General features: G+C 39.3%; 1 protein-coding gene and 1 pseudogene across 3 annotated transcripts; one reads left to right on the top strand and one right to left on the bottom strand.

Moving 5' to 3' along the window:
* Positions 1-603: 603 nt before the first annotated feature.
* LOC100955694 lies at positions 604-1345 on the top strand (annotated as a pseudogene). The gene has a single exon (XR_152816.2). The product of XR_152816.2 is annotated as a 60S ribosomal protein L7 pseudogene (transcript).
* A 4300-nt stretch (positions 1346-5645) lies between these two features.
* Positions 5646-7983, bottom strand: IL5 (interleukin 5). 2 transcript variants are annotated; one of them, XM_012807879.1, is made up of 4 exons: positions 7823-7983; positions 7578-7610; positions 5872-6004; positions 5646-5773 (listed from the first exon to the last, which is right to left on the bottom strand). In XM_012807879.1, exons 1-4 carry the CDS (start codon positions 7964-7966, stop codon positions 5694-5696), a joined length of 390 nt encoding a protein of 129 aa, XP_012663333.1. In that variant the 5' UTR covers positions 7967-7983; the 3' UTR covers positions 5646-5693. The 2 variants fall into 2 exon arrangements, with proteins under 2 accessions (XP_012663333.1, XP_003782257.1); XM_003782209.2 differs by having other exon boundaries at positions 5876-6004.
* Between the last annotated feature and the right edge of the window lie 11215 nt (positions 7984-19198).

The following is a 19198-nucleotide window of genomic DNA, read 5'->3' as shown; positions in this document are numbered from 1 at the left end:
GATTTGGGGGATGACGTAAGAGTGGTCTAATTTACTGGGGACCTGTTATCAGTAAGCTGGCTACAATCCCAAGCATTTTCACCTTGATTATGTTGGCTGTCATTGGCTTGTTTCAGAAAGAGGCAGGGTTTGTTCTCAAGGAAATCAAGTTTTCTTGGTTCTTGGTAATAACCACAACACTGGCTCCATAGTAAACACAGGTGTAGTGACTGTGGGTGAATTAAATGAATACCTTATCTTTGCGGGACCATTTTTATGAATCTGGATTAACCTCTTCTTCTTACTGAGTTGTGAGCAGAGTCGAAACCAAGGAAATACACCTATTCCTCCTATATCCCACAGCACAATGCAAGAAAAATAAGCAGCAAGGATAGAATTCTGTAAAGGCCACCGCCCATCTTCCTCCAGCCTTGTTCTTCCTCCTTTCTTCCTCTTGCAGGCACTTCAGGATACCACTAACTGTACTGAGGACCACAAAAAGCTGGCTTGGATGTGCTGATCAATCATCTATTTCACTGAATTCCACCACGGGAATAAGACTTTCTCAGAAGTTATAGGAGGTTTAGAATGGCACATACCGTTTTCTCTTTTCCGGCTGGAACCATGGAGGGTGTCGGAGAGAAGAAAAAGAAGGTTCCTACTGTGCCAGAAACCCTTAAGAAAAAGCAAAAGAATTTTGCAGAGCTGAAGATTAAGCATCTGAGAAAGAAATGTGCCCAAAAGATGCTTTGAAAGGCAAGGAGGAAGCTTATCAATGAAAAAGCTAAGCATTATCATAAACAATACAGGCAGATGTACAGAACTGAGATTCGGATGGATAGGATGGCAAGAAAAGCTGGCAACTTCTATGTACCTGCAGAACCCAAATTGGCATTTGCCATCAGGATCAGAGGTATCAATGGTGTGAGTCCAAAGGTCCTAAAGGTGTTGCAGCTTTTCACCTTCACCAGATCTTCAATGGAACTTTTGTTAAGCTCAAGAAGTCTTCCATGAATGTGCTGAGGATTGTAGAACTGTATATTGCACGGGGGTACCCAAATCTGAAGTCAGTAAATGAGCTAATATACAAGCGTGGTTATGGCAAAATCAATAAGAAACAAATTGCATTGACTGATAACAGTTTGCACCATCTCTTGGTAAATATGGTATCATCTACATGGAGGATCTGATTCATGAGATCTATACTGTTGGAAAACGCTTCAAAGAAGCAAATAACTTCTTGTGGCCCTTCAAGTTATCATCTCCACAGGGTGGAATGAAGAAAAAGACAACCCACTTTGTAGAAGGTGGAGATGCTGGTAACAGGGAAGACCAAATCAATAGGCTTATTAGAAGAATGAACTAAGGTATCTGCCCTGATTTTTTTTGTAATCTGGTCAGTTAATAAACAGTGACTGCTTTCAAATTGAAAAAAAAAAAAAGGCACATACCAAGATTTGAATCTCAACTCTATTGTGTATTATCTCTGTGACACTGGACAAAAATTTAAACTCTGAACTTTTGATTCCATATCATAAAAAAATGAATAATACTGCTTTCATTGGTTTATAATGAGAGTTTATGGAGATACTTGTATTACATGTCTAAGAAGTATCTACCCCATGGTAGATGGTAAGTAAATAGTAGTTTATTCCTTTCTTAGGCAAAGTGCTAGAACATTGTCTTTGTTGAGAGTTTTTTTTGTGTTAGATATCAGCGCTACTCTGCGATATTTCTAATTCTCCTTTCTTTCTGGACACATGGGAGAACTGTGACAGTATGACTCGCTCTATCCAACATGGTATGAGTGGAAATATGTAAGAAGTGACACGTGATTCTCCATGACTCTTATTCTCTCCCAAGGAAATCATAGAAGTGATTGTTTAGATGGAGGCATCATAACCTGGAAGCATTCCAGAACACTGAGCCAATTACATGCGGGAAGAGAGCAGGTAATTCAGCTTGGCTAGGCAGGGAGAGATTCAAAGAGGAAGTAGCATTTGAGCTGGACTATGAGAGCCAAGAGGGAGGGGCAGCCAGATGAGGAAGCACAAACCTATAGTTCTAGCTGCTCAGGAGGCTGAGGCAAGAGGATCCTTTGTTCAGGAGTCAGGGTCTAGCCTGGGCAATACAGTGAGATCCTATCTCTAAATATAAATAAATAAATAAATAAACAAATAAGGGATGAATGAAAATATCTAAAGGGCAATTACAAGGTCACTGGGTGGCAAAGGGCAGATGTACTGAGACAGAGGGTACAGTGTGGGCAAAGACACAGAGGTGTGAAAATTCACAGGGTACTTTAGGAGGAATAAAAGCTAGCATTCCCTGTGGAACATCTTCCCAATTGGCATTTTCCATATAGAATATTTCTTCGTAGAATATGTCTCTCAATGTAATGCTTTCCCACCCAGATTTATATTAGAAATATTTTATATTAATGTCCTCCAAATACAATAATTTTTTTTTAGCGAAGTGATGAGGGGAGTCAATGGAAAAAATCTTTAGGCTTATTCCAAATACAACTGATAGCAAATCAGAGTTGACAGTCAGAAAGGCTGTGAATGTCAACTAAGGATCCATGCAGCAGGTTGAACGAACAAAGCAACAACCATATTAGCTGTTGAGTGATCAGGAAGTTCTGTTTTAAACATTTCACATCCTTCTTTTACCACAATTAAATAAGTAAATATAATTTAAAAACTTGTTTACATCTTAATGTGTTTGTTTCTTATATCTAGGTGTTTTACTGTGTTTTGTGTTTTAAGAAATTGGTTTAGGGTTTTGAGTTGAGATGTAATGCACTGAAAATTTTCCCATTTAAAATAACAGAAACGTGGCTCCTGGTTAATGCTTTCTTGCCAATGATGCTAAGTGGGCGATGCCTGTATTTCTCTATTTCTGTATGTTGGAGAGGCAGAGGTAGACCTCATGTGACCTGGGAAGGAGCCTGGCAGATGGTAGTGAGTCAGAGGTTTTTATGCACAATAGGGACATGTGGATGTGGATGTGTTTTATCAACAGCCCTGACCTGACAGGCATGGGGAGAACCTGAAGTAGGGAGCTGGCGGTGGCTGAGCCTAGGTGAGGGGTGATGGCTGAACCACAGCAGTTGAGATGGAGAGAGGCAACCAGAGAGACATCTCAGAGCCTGAGTGGTAGGTACAAGGAAGGACACAGAGGGTAAAAATCAGGGGGGCATCCAGAAAGGTGACAGGGAGGTAGTCACAGCCTATTAGCCAAAGTAAGAAACCTCAAAATGGGGAAAGGAGAAGGAAGGGAGCAACAGCAGGCTTTGTGGCATGAGGAGGGCTAACAGAGAATGACTGGTTTCTCTGGGAAGGTTCCTCTGTGTTTCTCCAAAAATAAGCCTAATAGTCCACACTGGCTCTTCCTACTTAATCACAACAGTGGCATCACCCAGATAAAGTGAAAAGTGACTTTCTTTTTTTCTTTTTTCAGTTTTTGGCTAGGGCTGGGTCCGAACCCTCCACCTCCAGTATATAGTGCTGGCACCCTAATCCTTTGAGCCACAGGCGCCACACATGAAAATAGACTTTCTATTGTTGGCATAAGCTTTTAAGAGCAAAGCAAGACTCATGAAAAAATATTTTTTTATTACTGGGAGCCTGCCAGATCCCTCTCCCCTGATACCTTGGGTTCTAGTCAGGCCTGTGGGAGGGTCCGTGTATGTGAGTTGGCAGGAACCCACTCCCTCTGGTCAGGGTCATCAAGCTGCCTTTGTTTCTACAGGGGAAGTACAGACTGTTGGAGAATCATGGTTTCTGCCTTAAATGGTCCTGGTACATCTAAGAAGCTCCATTTTGGTTAGTGACAAACAGCCCTGATTGCTTTTAGCTTCTCTGGGACCTGGCAGATGAGTGAGGGTTCATTAGAGGGGCTGTAGATGCCATGTTATGGTCTTAAATCCACATTAGCTATATCGGATCCTGATAAAGAAGTGGGAACATGAGTTTTTGAAGAAAGAATATAAATCTACCAGGGTAGAGAATTGTATCTGTTTTATTCACTGATGAATCCTAGTCCCTAAAATAGTCCTGGGACATACTAGAGCTCAGTAAATAATTGCTGAATCGAATTAAGTTGAAAGTCAGTCTTTCTGCAACTTGAGTTTCCTGTTTCCTGTCAGTTTCTAGAGCAGTCAGGAAGGTGCTGTGCTCATCCATCTTCCTCCCTCCCTGCTGCTCCTGGGGCTTGGTATGTGTGCAAGTGGGGGGCCTGTGCCATGGTGGAGTCCTGACCATGCCTGGAAGGAAAATACTCCTGTTTCCACAGAAGGACTTGCACCTTCCCACTTGGGAGTCCGTGTCTGCTCTGGGTCCTCTTTCATGCTCAGAAAGAGTAGGAGCAATTGCTTCACACAACAGTTGAGTCTAATAATTGCAACAATCTGTATGATGCCTGGGCAATGGCTTTGGTCTCTAAGGACCTCAGCCCACAGCTGTATCCCACACCCAGCACAGAGCCTGTGACCAGTAAATATTTGTGGAATGAAAGAATTAATGGCATAGTTGAATATTGTTACTAGGTCTTTCCTTCAGATCCATCTCAGTTTTAAAAATATTTTCTGGATCCTTGAAAGTTTTCTCAAACAGAAGAATCTCCAGTTACACTACTGACAGTCATAACCAGGCAGATTTAGAGTGCTGTTCTGCCTGGCATGGCTCTGTCCCTTGTAATATAGGACAGCAGTCCCCTCTAGGACCTAGCCTTTCCAGTAGGACAGCCCTACCAGTGCTTATCTGCTCCTTTGTTGTTATGTTGTAATGCCAGATGGGGTGAAGAAGAACTCCTCCTGGCCATAGAGCCCTGGCCCAGCCCAGTCCAGGGCTGACCTTGACAGAGAGGGTTTCTGGATTTCTCCCTGAACTGGCAGTGGGATTGCTTTGCCAAATTCCTCTCACAGACTGGAAAGAAACCTAGTTACAGGTTCCTGCACTGTCCTCCACCCAGGGGGGCCCTCCAAGCCATTTCAATTCTGTAGCTAGTCCTGGAAAGCTCATTCATTCATTCATTCATTCATTTCCTACCATCTACCTATACCATCCTAGGCTCTGGGTATACTGTGGAGAGGAAACCAGGTTCAGCTACTGCCCATGTCCCTGCTCCCCACATACCTATGAAGTCCTACCAGACCACTTGCCCCCTTGGTGTTCCTTGAAACCCTGAGAATTCTCCAGGGATAAGGGAAGGCTCCTCTAGCATGAGCTCAGACCTCCCTTCACACCCAGCATGTGCTCACATGGACTGTGCTAATTATAAGTGTTAAGACAGAGGCCAGCAGCAAATTAAACAAATCTATTGTTTGTTTTATTGAAACATAACATGAAATAAATATTAATTTACCACATTCTTAATCATTTCATAAATAATATTAAGTTAACAGACACTTTACAGAATGTTAAGTTAAATAACAGTACATATCTATTTTGTCTGGAGCAGACTGGAGAAAAATACTTCAATGATTCTGTTATCTAAAATATATCTCAAATACTTTATGCTTTCTGCTTGTGTGAGGTGATAAAGCAGCAGTGTGCCTGAAATATTTATTTTGCCTCTGAAGTTTAAGTATACTGAAAATCAAGACCCCAGCCTTCACTGGCCCACATTCTTGCTGCAATGAAACAGCCTTCTCCTCTTCCAAAATCTTTGGCTGTAATAAACCAGTTTAGTCTCAACTTTCCATTGTCCACTCAGTATTTATTATGCCAAGAAACTCCTGCAGGTAATCGAGGAATTGCTTTACTTTCCGTCTTTCTTCTCCACACCTTTTCTGTGAAAAGAAATGACAATAGATATTGTAGAAAACAGTCGATTCCTGAAGAAGGAGGCACAGCCAGACAAATACAGTTTGCACTGAATGTCTCTAACTTACTTTCTGGCGGTCAATGTACTTTTTAATTAAAGACAAGTTTTGGAATAGTTGTTCCACACCATCCTCATGTGCAGTTTGATTCCTCAGTGTGTCCAGTCCATGAAAGATTTCTTCAGTACAAAGTTGGTGCTGAATGAAGAAGATTTTTAGAATGCAGATAATCAAAACAAGGTGTAAAATTTGGTCCATTAGCTATTCCACGATGTACATATATTTCAAAATATCACATATGATAAATAGGTACATTTTAGAATTTGTCAATTAAAAATAAACAAGTTAGAAAAAATTTTTATCTAAAAGGTTAAGACTTTGTTTTGTGGTATTTACATGAGTTCCTTTCTTCAAAAAGTATTATTATTATTTTTTGGAGACAGAGTTTTACTCTGTTGCCCCAGGCATCAGCCTAGTGCACAGCAACTCCAAACTCTTGGGTTTAAGCCCTTCTCTTTCCTCAGCCTTTCAAATAGCTGGGATTACAGGCGCCCACCACTATGCCCAGTTAATTTTTCTATTTTTAGCGGAGATAGGGTCTCATTCTTGTAGCAGGCTGGTCTCAAACTCCTGAGCTCAAAGGATCCTTTCCACCTCGGCCTCTCACAGTGTTAGGATTATAGGCATGAGCCACTTTGCTCAGCCTTCAAAGAGTTTTTTATCTGTTCCTTTTCCAGGTGGCAAACCACCTCATACTGAGATAAAATTTTCAAATAGTAGATGAAATTTACAAAATTACTAGGAGTTTTATAAATGATATAAATTAACTAGTTACCCAGAAATAAAGGGTTTAGGAAGTATGATATAATTACGTTATTCATAAAACTCACATCGTGTTTCCTTTCATAGTTCTATATGGTAAATTTGTTCTATTTAAACTAATAAAATATTTCACATTTTCATATCATTGGCACATGTTCCAAATGTATACAATACCATTAGTCATATCACTGAAATATGTAGAAATTATTAATATAGGGCGCTTGTTGTATATTTTATTTTGTTTTATTTTTTATTGTATTTATTTTTTTGACTCAAAGTCTCATGCTGATGTCCTGGGTAGAGTGCCATCTAGCTCACAGCAACTTCAAACTGTCGGACTTGAGTAATCCTCTTGCCTCAACCTCCTGAGTAGCTAGGACTACAGGCACCCGCAACCATGCCCAGCTAGTTTTTCTATTTTTAGTAGAGACGTGGTCTTGCTCTTGTTCAGGTTGGTTGCCTACTCCTGAGCTCAGGTGATTCTCCCCCACCTTGGCTTCCCAGAGTGCTAGGATTACAGGCACAAGCCATCATACCTGGCCTGTTATATATTTTAGTGTATACTAATCATGATTCTAAAAACATAACTGTAAGTTGCTAATACTTTCAGAAAGACATTAAAGAGAAGAAGGCCATAGATCGTCAAAAATCAATAGAGACTAGCAGGTACCTTTCACCTAGTGTGGAATTCTCTGGAAAGAATCCCTGACATGAGGCTCTTTGGGACAGAAAACTGACTACATCACCAAAGGGCCTGATCCACTGGTTAATGGGTTCTATTTGTTAAAAAGTCTTCCATAACATTTATAACCACAAACATTCACATCTACCCAAATGAGAAGAAAATACAGAAAATTAAAGAGTTCCAATAATAACTAAGGATTTATAGCTTAAAATATGAAATTTACATATACACATAACCATTTTATTGAATCATAATATAACTTACATTTTTATGGACAGGAACAGGAATCCTCAGGGTCTGAAAAGGAAAGGAAATATAATCATTTTAAAAGTACTCTAGCATTCACAACTTTTCATATAATGCTTGCTAGTGGTGTGGTTAATCACCTAGGTACTGCTAATACATTCAGAATTTTCTTATGTATAACAGTTCTTTATACATAGTACATGAACCACCACAATGATTTCCTATGCATTTTAAAGACTGTAGGAATCAAAAACGAAAATTACCTCATTGTGTATCAGCAGAGTTTGATGAGTGGAAAGCAGCGCCAAGGTCTCTTTCACCAGTGTACTCATGGAAATTTCGATGGGAATGGCACAAACGCAGGCAGCTCCAAGAGCCAGCAAACTCAAACGCAGAAGCATCCTCATGGCTCTGAAATGCTCAGTGTTTGCCTTTGGCAAAGAAAGTGCCTAGTACAAGATTGCATCCCCAACCAATTTATTCTCTCTCTTTGAGGAAATGAATAATTTCTAACAATCAGATAGAGAACACCTAATAATGGCATATTGTGAAACTAAATGTTTCCAATGCTTTGTATGGTTAAAAAATAAATTTACCTTTATCTTTTAATAATAAAAATCCCTATTTTCCCCCTTCAAAAACATTTCCTATGACAAAAGAAAATCTTTGGGTTGATGTATCATTGCCCCACATTTGCATTTCTTAAAATCAGAAGATTGCGTTTCCTTTTAAAAGATGTGTGTAAAAAGGAGAAGTATAATGTAAACCACTACACAGAATTTTGTGCTAAAATACATAAATATTGGGAATATTTATTCTGATTGACTAAGTTCTGCCATGGTTGTAGCTAGACTGCTCTGCTTAAAAGAAATCCGAAAGACTGGTAGGAAGACAGTGATTAAAACAGAGACTAACTTAGTAGGGTCAAGTTGTGTTCAATGGGGTCTTGATTAGGATCTTTTCTGTTGCCAATGACAGAAAACCTAACCAAAGTGGTTGCAGATAAACAGGGAATTTATTAGCTCATGTAACCAAACAGTCCAGAAATGGAGGCTCCTTTATACTTTAATTGCTTCGGTAACTTTTCCTTGACTTCATTGGGCAGCTTTCCTATAGAGGTCCCAAGATAATGTTAAAACTCCTGGAGCTGTATGTATCCTGTTCATGAGCAGCAGGAAAAAACACAGCTGTGTTTTTCTGATTTTTGGATCAAAAGCCATAAACTTAGTCTCCTTCTGGCAAGGGTCACATGTTCGCTCTTGAACTGTCACCAGGGTACAGAATGTATTGATCGGCTAGAGGTGCATCTCATCCCACCTAAACTGCATAGCCGAGGAACATGGGGCCCTAGGCAGTAAGAAGGAAAGGCAGCCAGTAAATATTATATACGTCACAGACATAACACATGGGAATGCCAACTCCTTTGTGTCTTACAAAGGTGGGGATGACCTTTCACACCTTAGGTGGGCCATGTATGAATATATCTAATTAGGGGAATCAGCCTTTGTCCCTTAGGCTCAGACCTGCAATCCCAGAAAGGAGCAAATGAGACCACCTTCTAGACGGCACACTTCCTTCTCCCCTGGCCTGAGCACACAGGATGGAGTGTAGGCCACTGTTTCTAAGGGAAGGTTTCACTGAGCCATCCCAAAGTCGTTCTGTGTTGGCAGTCTAGAAGCCTGACTTTAGGACTGTCTTGGGCATCTAGGACAGATGGTCTCAAACACAAACTGTTACTCAGAACCCTTTTACAAAGCTGGATGCAGTTCTATATGAGAAGCAGAGGCGGCTGTGAGGTAGACACAACTTTAATACACATGAAACGGTATGGTAATAGTGCAGGATTTCATCAGCAGCCTTCCGGTATTGGGTCTGGTTTTGTTTATGCTCAAGTTCTGGGTTCTCAGTTGTATGTATCTGATTTCAACACTTGAGAAGTGTTTTCCTTGAGACTGCCAGAGAGATAGTGGCTCACATCAGCAAATCTATTCAGAGCAAGGTAGGAATCACAATGGGCTTGGTCCAAGGTGCCAGGGCTCTCAAAATGGAAGGTGAGTTCTGGCAGGAGCCTTCTCTCTCCAGATGATATGTGAAAGATCTCTCTGGTTCACCTTGATGCCTTTCATCTACACTGAGGAAGTGTGGGCTTGGAGGAAGGTTTCAGAGAAATTACCAAATAATTTGGAACATGTATTTTAGTACCTTACATACACAAAGTTATGAGTGTTTAAATCCTATCACAGTGATGCACAGGCAATCTTGGTAGCAACAGACTGTGATACCACTGTACCAGCCTTCCCTAAAGACAGAGAGTGCTTGCCAACTATTTACTATTTTTAGAGGAGTAATAAATGAGCAAAGTGAGCAAGGTGTAACACAATGAAGGTGGTGGGAGCCACAGTGAACTACAGCATGGGTGATCTGTCTAAAGGCGGCAGCTGCTACTTGGCCCCAGTTGATTGTTGCCATGTGACATCCTTGAGCTTATATTGCCAGATCATCCAGTTTTCCAAAGTCTAAAATCCTGATTATTATGTGTAATCTCCTGCTTTCCCAATGTTGGAATGACAGTCATGTTAATTGAACATTCCTTTGATATGATATTGTGTATAGTGTGCCTTTTTTTTTGAGACAGAGTTTCCTTGTTGCCCTCAGTAGAGTGCCTGGCATCATAGCTCACAGCAACCTCCAACTCTTGGGCTTAGGCAATTCTTGCCTCAGCCTCCTGAGTAGCTGGGACTACAGGTGCCCGCCACAATACCCAGCTATTTATTGTTGCAGCTATCATTGCCATTTTAGCTGGCTGGGGCCGGGTTTGAACCCGACACCCTCAGTCTATGGGGCCAGCGCCCTACCCACTGAGCCATAGGCGCCGCCCCTAGTGTGCCATCTTAAGGCCTCAGTTTTAGAGCATGACTGTAGGTTCCTATTGGAGAGCTAGTTATGAAAAATACTTCTTTTTTTTTGAGACAGAGTCTCAAGCTGTCCCTCTGGGTACAGTGCTGTGGCATCACAGCTCACAAGTAGCTAGGACCACAGGTGCCCGCCACAATGCCCAGCTATTTTTTGGCTGTAGCCGTCATTGTCGTTTGGCGGGCCCAGGCTGGATTTGAACCCGCCACCTTAGGTGTATGTGGCTGGTGCCTTAGCCACTTGAACCACAGGCGCCAAGCCTGAAAAATACTTCTTAATCAGCGGGGCATAGTGGCTCATGCCTGTAATCCTAGCACTCTGGGAGGCTGAGGTGGGTGGATTGCTAGAGCTCAGGAGTTCGATACCAGGCTGAACTAGAGCAAGACCCCATCTCTGAAAATAGCCAGGCATTGTGGAAGGCACCTGTAGTTCCAGCTACTTGGGAGGCGGAGGCAAGAGAAATGGTTGAGCCCAAGAGTTTGAGGTTATTGTGAGCTGTGATGACACTGCACTTTACCAAGGGTGACAAAGTGAGACTCTGTCTCAAAATAAAAAACAAAAAGAAAAGCCAAAAAAACTTCTTAATCAAAATTATATTTTTAAAAACTTTTTAACTGTTGTAAATACACATAACACAAAATTTATTACCCTACCCATTTTTATTTTATTTTATTTTATTTTTTTGGAGGCAGTATCACTTTGTTGTCCTTGGTAGAGTGCTGTAGCCTCATAGCTCATAGCAACCTCAAACCTGGGCTTAATTCATCCTCTTGCCTTAGCCTTCTCCGGAATAGCTGGGACTACAGATGCCTGCCACAATGCCTGGCTATTTTAGAGACAAGGTCTTGCTCTGACTCAGGCTGGTCTCAAAACTGTGAGCTCAGACAATCCACTGGTCTCAGCCTCCCAGAGTGCTAGGATTACAGGTATGAGCTACTGCACCCAGACCTAACCATTTTTAAACGTACAGTTCAGTGTTAAGTACATTCATAATGTTGTACAACAAATCACCACAGTTCTTTTCATCTTGAAAAACTGAAATTCTATCCATTAAACAAGAGCGCCCAATCCTCCCTCCACCCAGCACCTTGCAACTACCTTTGTACTTACGTGGGAGTTTTTTGTTTGGGTTTTTTTGAGACAAGACCTCACTCTCATTGCCCAGGCTAGAGTACAGTGGAGTCATCCTGTAACTCACTGCAGCCTGCAACTTCTGGCCTCAAGCAATCCTCTTGCCTCTGCCTTCCAAGTAGCTGTGACTGAGAAAAACACTACACATTCCCAAATGGAAGGACAAAATGCCTGACCAGTACTCCTCAAGACAAGAGTCTTGAGAAATCATTACAGCCCAGAGGCCTCTAAGAGACATGATGCGTAAATGTAATCTGGCATCCTGGATGACTGTTCCCATCCAGGAACAGAAAAAAGACAATAGATACAACTAAGGAAATTTTTAAAAAACCTGGAGTTTAGTGTCCTTTAGCTGTGATGCATGTACCATAGTAATGTTAACAACAGGGGAAATTGGGTGCAAGGTACATCAGAACTGTTTGTAATATTCTTGAAACTTTTCTGTAAATCTGAAACTACTTTAAAAAGTTTATTAAAAAGGACACTGTAAGTTGAAAAAACATTAATGATTGTTTTTACCATTATTACTAAAAGAATTTTGCTTAGGAGTCTGAGGTGGGAGGATCATCTGAGCTCCAGAGTTCAAGACCAGCCTGGGCAAGATAGCAAGACCCTGCTCTTCCCCCTAAAAAGATTTTGTATTCTATGAATGTCATGTACTTGAGACCTTTTTACTTCACCACTTGACTGTGAGCTCCTTGAGAATAAAGTTTTTATGTAATTGATCTCTTATCCTCGAGGACTACCCTATTAGAGGCATTCAGTTAGTGTTTGTTGAATACATAACTGAATGAACAAGTAGGCACTTGGTTCTATTCATTGAACAAATTAATGTGAATTCAGCAGGTCCTTGAATGACACTGTATTTAGTTCAATGTTGTTTTGTTATATCTTTGATGAGAAACAATGGATTCCTGGCTGGACCACTGTCCGTGTGGAGTTTGCATGTTCTTTCCATATCTGGTACACATCCCAAAGATGTGTGCATGTTACATGAACTGGCTCTAGTGTGAGTAGGGGTGTGTCTTGTTATGGAATGGCATCCTGCCCAGGCTAGGTGCCCAGCTTACATCCTGAGCTGCCTGGAGAGGACCTAGCCAATCACGACTCTGAACTGGAATAACTGGGTTAATCATTATCTCCTTTGTTTTTTGTTTGTGGGGTTTTTGTTTTATTTATTCATTTATTTATTTATCTTTTGAGACAGAGCTTCAAGCTGTCGCCCTGGGTAGAGTGCTGTGGCATCACAGCTTATAAGCAACCTCCAACTCCTGGGCTCAAGTGATTCTTCTGCCTCCGCCTCCCAAGTAGCTGGGACTACAGGCATCCGCCACAACGCCCAGCTAATTTTTGGTTGCAGCCGTCATTGTTGTTTGGCAGGCCTGGGATGGATTTGAACTCTCCAGCTCAGGGGTATGTGGCTGGGTGCCTTAGCCACTTGAGCCACAGGTGCCAAGCCTGTTTTGTTTTATTTTGAGACAGGATCTCACTCTGTCATTTAGGCTGGAGTACAGTGGCACAATCATAGCTCACTGCAGCCTCAAATTCCTACGGTCCAGCAATCCTCCTACCTCAGCCTTTCAAAGAGCTGGGACTATAGGCATGTGTCCCCACACATGGCTATCTTACTTGTTTTTATGAATCTTTCTTAAATGTATGTGTGGCTCCTATTTGTGTTTAATATTAGAAGTGTTTTGGTCTTTCTTTAGAAGTTTGGTAGTGTTTTTGTGAGAAGAAATACGTCCCAGGAACTTATCTACACCCATTAGCCTATGGCAAAATTGGTTTAGTTATTTGCCATTTCACTTAAGGCGATCAATTCCAAATACCTACAGACAAAGTTAAGAGAACACTTACTGCACTGGGGAAATTCAAGGAGTCCATTCCTTGCAGAGGAGCCTGAAGAAGCTGAAACATCTTTGGTGGGACTTCTGGGAAAAGGATGGGGCAAAGACTCAGCTAGAGAGACTCAGCCAACATGAACTACCATGACATTTTTAAAAAATCCACATTATTTTAGGAGAACAGAAAGAAATTATCAACATTTTTAAAAAGATTTATTGGTAATTATATAACTTAGAAAAGACTTTGAATAGTATTAAAAAGATATATTAGTGGATAACATTCATCCTTTTGCCTTAAAACCTTTATTCCTATTGATAGATTACAAACTGGCAACATGTTTTAAAAACCGATAACTGTGGTTTTTACTGACTGTGTAGTCCTTTAAGGTCAAATGACTTTTCCATGAACTGATTCTAATCAATCAACTGGGCATGATGCCCCAATTTTTTTGTGGTGACTAAATGTGAATTGATAGCATCTCTTTCTCTTCTTGACTCTATTCTGACCTCCATCCTTTTGATCCCCAAGCATATCTTTAATGTTATTTCTTAATTGAATAAATAACATTATAGGAAAATAAACACAGAACTTGTTTTGCTTGGCATAGCAATTATCAGTTTTTTGATGTTTTCCAATCTTTACTAATTCATAGTCATTTTTACAGAGTTGTAATCAATGAATATATGCAATTTATATTTATCTTTTTAGCTTATTAATATTTCTTTTTCATATAGTTATATAGTTTTCCTACTTATTATTTTAATGGTTACCTGTTATTAGTAAAACTGATGTACACAGTTTTCCTCACCATTTTCAAACTTATAGGGATTAAGGTTACTTCTAGCATTCTGCAATTTTTAAAAATGCTACTAGAAACCTCTTTGCAAAATTAAAAAATATGTTTCCTTCTAGTAAGGAGCTTGTAATTATTTTTATAGTTTTTGTTACATTTTACCAGATCATCCTCTGAAAATATTTCAGTGCATAAAAAAGAAATTCCTTGTATTTTTGTAGTGCTTTACAATTTATAAACCACTTTCACAAAAATAACTTTGTCTAATCCTGACATCAGCACACAGAGATTTCTTTCCCTGAAGATCCACTGGCACTAGGCTTTAATGGTTTTGCTAATGCAATGAGTGAATGAACCCAGAAGGAAGGAGTAGTACAGAGCAGTGGGAATCAAAGATTTGATAAATATGTTGGTAAACCTAAATAAATTATGCCATTAAAAAATAAAATTTAACTTACTTTGCTCCTTATTTCAAGACAATGAGGAACAAAAAATAGTGAACAGTGATAATGTGGGAAAGGGAAAGGATGATCAGAATTGGCACATTTAACAGTTCTTGTACTGTTCAGAAAGCTCTAAAGATAGACTTCAAAATAGGAATGTGGAAAAAAAAATTTTTTTTTTTTGAGACAGAGCCTCAAGCTGTCCCCCAGGTAGAGTGCTGTGGCATCACAGCTCACAGCAACCTCCAACTCCTGGGCTCAAGTGAGTCTCCTGCCTCAGCCTCCCAAGTAGCTGGGACCACAGCTACCCGCCACAACACCCGGCTATTTTTTGATTGCAGCCGTCGTTGTTTGGCGGCCTGGGCTGGATTCGAACCTGCCACCTTAGGTGTATGTGGCTGGCACCTTAGCCATTTGGGCCACAGGCGCTGAGCCGGAATGTGAAAAATTTAAAAGTACTCACTAAAAGAATAGAAATAGAATGTATAAATTCTAAACCTGTAGAGTAAAACAGGGAATAAAAAAAAAGCTTAATCAATCCTAATCAGAAAAGAAAAAAAAGCTTAATCAATCTTAATCAGAAAAGGAAAAAAAGCTGCAAAGAAAAAATATAAAGATATGAGAAATAAGTTCAAATTTACTAGGAATCACAGTAATAGAAAACAGATCAATCTCATCTATTAAAGGCAAATACTATAAAATTGCATTAAAAATGCAGCTGTTTTCAAGAGATACACTTAACGCAAAATGACACAGAAAGGTTGAAAATCAGGGGAGAAAAAATAAAAGTCTTTTTAAAACTCTACATCATTTTAGGGGAATAGAAGTTAGCAACCTGTTTTTTAAAAAAATATTGGTAATTATATAATTTAAGAAAAAGGACTCTGAATAATATTGAAAAGTTACATCAGTAGGTAACATTCATATCCTTTTGCCTTAAAAGGCAAACTTTATTTCTATTAATAGGTTACAAACTGGCAACATGTTTTTAAAAACTGATAACAGTAGGTTCACAAATAACTTTGTTTGTTACATTGTTGAGGAGGAAAAAAAAATAAATTCCCACCTGGGCTACTATGTATGTGAAGTCTGCACATTCTCTCCATGGGCCTATGGATGTTTTTCTGGGTACTCCAGTGTCCTCCCACATTCCAAAGATACACTTATTAGGTGAATTGGTGTGTCTAAATGGTCACAGTGTGTTGATGTGCTCAGAGATGGAATGATGTCCTGTCCTGGTGCCCACCTTGCACTCTGGGCTGCCGGTACAGGACTGGTCACCCTCACCCCTAAACTGGAATAAGAGGGTAAATAATTACCTTACTCATTTTCAGGAATTGTTCTTAAATGTATAATAGCTCATATTTATTTCAAGATTTAATATTAGAAGTGTTTGGTCTTTAGAAATTTGATGATGTTTTTGTGACAAAAAAGATGCCCCAGGAACTTAACTCATATTAACTGGCGTATGGTAAAATTGGTTTTCTTATACATTGTTTCAATTAAAGTTACAATTTTCAAGGACTTCTGCATGAGTTAAGTGACGTCTTACTATTATACTGAATAATTATTAGTCAAAAGAAAGCTAGGTACCAATATCAGTAACAGAAAAAGGCAGAATTTATGTCAGAAAGTATATAAGAAAGTATATAAGAATAAAGTATATAAACTACTGCACTCCAGCCTGGGCAACAGAGTGAGACCCTATCTCAAAAAGAAAATAAAAAAAAAAAAAAGAGGTTCATTATTAGGTATAAGATAGTATCTCAAGGTAGATTTTTTTATTTCATTAATTTTGGTACCAGTAAAACCAAAAAATTTTCAGAACTAGTAGTTTACTGAGAAGGCGGACCTGACTAATTTTCCTTTGTAGCTCTTTTTATTTTACAGATTATTCATTTTGATTACAGATCTTTTCCGCTCCAATCCTAGAGCTTATGTCTTAGTGTTACATTTTCCCACTGTTACAAAGTTGAAATTTTTTGTAATAGAATCTCACTACCTAGTCATGTCCATTTTTTTCCTTCAACTGGCTATTTCTTCTGAAGTATTTTAAAGCACAGACAGCATGACGCTTAAAGTACAGATAACGTGATACTGTATCACTAGTGCTTTCATATACATACAGCTCAAAAAAAGATCATTTTCTTGCATAGCAAAATATAATCACATCTACTATAATAAAATAACTCTTTATCATCTAATTTCCAGTCTACATTCAAATTTTTCCATGTCTCCCCCAAATTTCCTTTGCTTTATGTCCAAAACTGGATCCCAACTAGGACCACGTATTACATCTGGATGATGCATATATTTCAAATCTCTTTAAATTTGTAACACTTTTTTTTCTTAAGTCTTTTAAAATTGTCAACAGTTCTTGCTTTAATGACACTATCCTCCTGAGAGCCCAGGCCATGTCTTACAGTCTTACAGTATGTCACACAGTCTGGATTTGCCTTTTCTACCCTTGTAGTATTATTAGCTTCATCCTCATAATTCCTGTGAATTGGACGTTAAATCTAAAGGTGTGATTAGATTCAAGTTAAACTTTTTTTTCCCTTTTGTTTTTTTAATCACTTATGAAGTTAGGTACTTCATACTGAGATTAGAGACATACAAAGCTTTGTCTTAGTAATTGTTAATTTCTTATGTTTGTTTGAGTCACAAAATTCTGCTTTAAAAATGGTGGTGTTTCTGGCCTTTCAATGCTTTCAGAAATACCTTGATTTTCATCCATCCAGAACTTACAGTGGTAAGTAAAATACAGTGTAGATTTGATTTTTCCTTCCTATCAATATCCAGGTATCCACAGCATTTATTTACATGCTTTTGGTGGTTTCCAAACTGTTTATACAAATATTTGTTAAAACTCATGGAACTGTACCCCGGTAAAGGGCTAATTTTGCTGTATGTAAATTATAGTCCAATAAACCTAACTTTAAAAGTGATCTTTTCTTGGAAAGTGATGCTGTCACCAACACAAAAACAATAAAAAAACAGACATTTCTTCAAAGGAGATATACCACTGGCCAAAAGCACATGAAAAGATGCTCCTTAGCATCATTATTGAAATGCAAATTAAAACTACACCAAGATACCACCGAGAAAACAATCAAACAAAAAAACAATAAGCAAGCATTGAGAAGCATTTGGAGAAACTGGAACGCTTGTGCTTGCTGGTGGGAATACAAAATGGTACAGTCACTGTGGAAAACAGTATGATGGTTCCTCAAAAAATTAAAAATAGAATTGCCATATGATCCAACAATTCCATTTCTAGGTATATTCCCAAAATAATTGAGAACAGGGTCTCCAAGAGATATCTGTACCACATTTCACAACGTTATTCACAATAGCTAAAACTTGGAGGCAACTCAAGTGTCCATTGCCGGATGAATGGATAAGCAAAATGTGGTAAATAAAATGGAATCTTATTCTGCCTTTAAAAGGACCAAAACTCTGACAAATGCTACAACAAAAATGAACCTTAAGGACATAATACTAAGTGAAATAATCCAGTCACAAAAAGACAACCACTGTATGATTCCACTAATATATTAATTCAAAAATCATAGAGACTGGAAATAGACTATTGGTTGCCAGGGGTTAGAGGGTGGGTGGGTGGGGAAACGGGGAGTTACTATTTATTGGGTACTGAATTTCAGTTTTGCAAAATGGAGTTCCAGTTTCTCCAAATGCTTCTCAATGCTTGCTTATTGTTTTTTTGTTTGATTGTTTTCTCAGTGGTATCTTGGTGTAGTTTTAATTTGCATTTCAATAATGATGCTGTAGAGATGGAAGATGGTAATGGTTGCACAGTAATATAAATGTACTTAATGCCACTGAACTGTACACTTAAACATGGTTAAGATGGCAAATTTTATGTTATGTATATTTTATAACAATTTTAAAAACTGAAAAAGGCCTTTAATCTTTTCCCATTGTTTAATTACATTTGTTTAGTCAAATACGACATTACTATATCATTTCAATGTTTTGTCCTTTGGTAATTATTATTATTATTATTATTATTTTGAGGCATACTCTCTCTGTGTCATAAGTTACAGCAACCTCAAACTCTTGGGCTAATGTGATCCTCTTGTCTTAGCCTCCCAAGTAGCTGGGACTACAGGCACCTACCTCAACGCCTGGCTAATTTTTTAAGAGAGGGGTTAGTTTCACTCTTGCTTAGGTTGGTCTTGAACTCCTGAGCTCAGGCAATCCACCAGCCTCCCAAAGTGCTAGGATTACAGGCATGAGCCACTGTGCCATACCTAAAGCAATTATTAATATTTTTTAGAGACAGGGTCTCACTCTGTCCCAGGCTGGAGGAGTGCAGTGGTAGGATCACAGAGCACTTTATTTTATTTTATTTTTTTTGAGACAGAGCCTCAAGCTGTCCCCCTGGGTAGAGTGCTATGGCATTACAGCTCACAACAACCTCCAACTCCTGGGCTCAAGCGAGTCTCCTGCCTCCGCCTCCCAAGTAGCTGGGACCACAGGCGCCCGCCACA

The sequence above is a fragment of the Otolemur garnettii genome, unplaced genomic scaffold (assembly GCF_000181295.1).
Source record: "Otolemur garnettii isolate 467f Iridium unplaced genomic scaffold, OtoGar3 scaffold00003, whole genome shotgun sequence".
Classification (NCBI taxonomy): Eukaryota; Metazoa; Chordata; class Mammalia; order Primates; family Galagidae; genus Otolemur; species Otolemur garnettii.
Note: the sequence above shows the minus strand (reverse complement) of the source record. Positions and strands in the feature narration are given on the sequence as shown.